Source organism: Lagenorhynchus albirostris, chromosome 21 (assembly GCF_949774975.1).
Source record: "Lagenorhynchus albirostris chromosome 21, mLagAlb1.1, whole genome shotgun sequence".
Taxonomy (NCBI): domain Eukaryota; kingdom Metazoa; phylum Chordata; class Mammalia; order Artiodactyla; family Delphinidae; genus Lagenorhynchus; species Lagenorhynchus albirostris.
This window is the reverse complement of record NC_083115.1, coordinates 22,531,598-22,535,026: the sequence shown is the minus strand read 5'-3', so window position 1 is coordinate 22,535,026 and position 3,429 is coordinate 22,531,598. Positions and strand designations below refer to the sequence as shown.

General features: G+C 37.7%; 1 protein-coding gene across 1 annotated transcript; it reads left to right on the top strand.

Annotated features, from left to right (window-relative positions):
• The first annotated feature begins 228 nt into the window (after window positions 1-228).
• Window positions 229-1,017, top strand: LOC132512636 (signal peptidase complex subunit 2-like). The gene has a single exon (XM_060136407.1). It carries the CDS (start codon window positions 229-231, stop codon window positions 880-882), a length of 654 nt encoding a protein of 217 aa, XP_059992390.1. The 3' UTR covers window positions 883-1,017.
• Window positions 1,018-3,429: the final 2,412 nt, after the last annotated feature.

The following is a 3,429-nucleotide window of genomic DNA, read 5'->3' as shown; positions in this document are numbered from 1 at the left end:
AAGCCTGACCATGGCAAGTGTCCCACCTGCCTTCTCTCTGGTCAGGCCTTGGAATTAGAATCTCAACAGATTTTAAAAAATTGAAATCCTACAGAACGTGTTCTAGATTCAGGATAATATTCATCTAAAATTAAGATTAAATAAAGACATTTTCAGATAAATGAAAGCTGAGACAATTAGTCCCCAACATACCTGTACTACAAGGAATACTAGGCAGAAGCAAGCAAGATGGCGGTGGCGGCGGCGGCTGCTCAGGGAGGGAATACCGGTGGCGGCGGAGGCAGTAGTGGGGCTGGCAGTGGTGGCAGTAGTGGGGCTGGCAGTGGTTCCAGCTGTGGGACAGGCAGTAGCCGCAGCGGCTTGCTGGACAAGTGGAAGATTGATGATAAGCCTGTAAAAACTGACAAATGGGATGGATCAGCTGTGAAAAATTCTTTGGATGATTCTGCCAAAAAGGTACTTCTGGAAAAGTACACGTATGTGCAGAATTTTGGTCTAACTGACGGTCGCCTCACCATCTGTACCAGCTCCTGTTTCTTCGCCATAGCGGCTTTGATTTGGGATTATACGCACCCCTTTCCAGAGTCCAAACCTGTTTTGGCTTTGCGCGTTATATCCTATTTTGTGATGATGGGGATCCTGACCATTTATACCTCATATAAGGAGAAGAGCATCTTTCTCGTGGCCCACAGGAAAGATCCCACAGGGGTGGGTCCTGATGATATTTGGCAGCTGTCGTCCAGTCTCAAAAGGTTCGATGACAAACACACTCTGAAGCTGACCTTCATCAGCGGAAGAACAAAGCAGCAACGGGAAGCCGAGTTCACCAAGTCCACTGCTAAGTTTTTTGACCACAACAGGACCCTGGTCATGGATGCATAGGAGCCTGAGATATCCAGGCTTCATGACAGTCTTGCCACAGAAAGAAAAATAAAATAGCTACTTCTAAAAGCAGCCATCTTTTGGCTGGATCATGCTGAATTGAGGGGTGAGGGAGAAAGAAACAGAGAACTTAATATGGATAAAGTAAGAAATGTAAAACATGTCCGTTTTGTCTGAAATTTTAGTCCATTCTGTATAAACAGAATTTTCTAGCTCAGATATGAGAAGTTGTAGCTCTGCTATCTAGCTGTAGCCTCTTTGGTCTGCTGATGGCATTGTTTTGATTTGCTTTTCTGGAAAAGCATTTTTGCTAAAAACCGTACAGACTTCCTCCTTCATACCTAGCAGTACTTTATATAGTATAGCTTTGTGCCATGCAGCATTTGAAGACTCAATTTTTTAAATTGTTAACCTGTTGATGACTTTATTGTGTTAATTCCCATTTCAACAGCTGTTTCCCTTAATTCAGGATACAACTTCTTGTGTATGACAGTTTTCCTTCACACACCATTTTTGTGGGTGTGTATATATCTAACTTGGGGAGAATTTGGGGAAAAAAACCCACAGTTTTTTAATTTGTTTAAAAGAGACTTTCTCCCTGTTACATTTTGTGCTCTTAACCAATTAAAGAAGCCAATGGCATTTTTAGTTTTAAAAAAAAAAAAAGAAAAAGAAATACTAAAGAATGTCCTTCAGGTTGAAGGGAAATAATACAAGATAAAAATTAAGATTTACAGGAAGGGAATAAAGAGTATTAGAATTGGTGAATATACGGATAAACATAAAAAAGTATATATTTTTCTTTTCTTAATGTCCTAAAAAATTGTTTAAAGTAAAAAAAAAAATTGTTTAAAGTAAAAAATAACACTCTGATAGGATGTATAAATTTATAACTTATGAAGAATTAAAAGATATAAAAAACAGTAGCTTAAAGACAGTAGTAGAATGTTTAAATGGAATTAAATTGTTGTGACTTTTTTATTCATTTATGAAATGGGAAAAGTCAGATGTGAAGAATAAAATCTAAAGTGATCAAATAGTAACTCTAAGTAGATTGTAACAAGGATACATATTGTAATGCCAAGAGCAACCACTAAAAATTACTACAAAGAGGCATAGCTAATAGAGAAGTAAACTATCTCAACATAATAAAGGCTGCCCATGACAAACCCACAGCTAACATCATACTCAACAGCGAAATGGGAACGCTTTTCCACTAAGATCAGGAACAAGACAAGGATGCCACTCTCACTACTCCTATTTAACATAATGCTAGAACTCCCAGCCAGAGCAATTAGGCAAGAAAAAGAAGTAAAAGGCATCCAAGTTGGAAAGGAAAAGTAAAATTGTATGTGGATGATACGATACCATATATCTAAAATCCTAAACCCCCCAAAAAAAGTTTAAAACAAGAACTAGTAAATGAATTCAGTAAAATTGCAGAATACAAAATTAATGTACAAAAACCAATTGCTTTTCTATACACTAGCAATGAATTATATGAGAAAGAAATAAAGAAAACAATCCATTTATACAATAATAGCATCAAAAATAATAAATTATTTAGGAATAAATTTAACTAAGGAGGTGAAAAATCTGTACACTGAAAATCACAACACATTGATGAAAAAACTGAAGACACAAATAAATGGAATGATATACTATGTGCATACATCAGAATAATTAATATTGTTAAAATGTCCATATTATCGGGCTTCCCTGGTGGCACAATGGTTGAGAGTCCGCCTGCCGATGCAGGGGACACGGGTTCGTGCCCCGGTCCGGGAAGATCCCACATGCCGCGGAGCGGCTGGGCCTGTGAGCCATGGCCGCTGGGCCTGTGAGTCCGGAGCACAACAGTAGAGGCCACAACAGTGAGAGGCCCGTGTACCGCAAAAAAACAAACAAACAAAAAAAAAACAAGTCCATACTATCCAAAGCTAGCTATAGATTCAATGAAACCCCTAACAAAATTTCAATGGCGTTTTTCACAGAAATAAGAAAAACATTCATATGGAACCATAAAAGATCCTGAATAGCCAAAGCAATCGTGAGAAAGTAGAACAAAGCTAGAGGCATCACACTTCCTGATTTCAAATTTTATTTGAAAGCTATAGTAAACTAAACAGTATGGTAGTGGCATAAAAACAGACACACAGACCAATGGAATAAAGTTGAGAGCCCAGAAATTAACCCACACTATGTAATCAACTGACATTTGACAAGTGAGCCAAGAATACTCAATGAGGAAAGAATAGCCTCTTCAATTAATGATAGGAAAACTGTATCTTCCTATACAAAAGAATAAAACTGCACCCCTGTCTTACACCACTCGCAATAATTCACTTGAAATGGACTGAAGACTTAAATGTAAGACTCAAACCCATAAAACTCCTAGAACAAAATATAGGGAAAAGCTTCTTGACATTGGTGTTGGTGATAATTTCTTGGATACGACACTGAAAGCACAAACATCAAAAGCAAAAATAAACAAGTGGACTACATCAAACTAAAAAGCTTCTGTACAGCAAAAGAAACAATCAACCA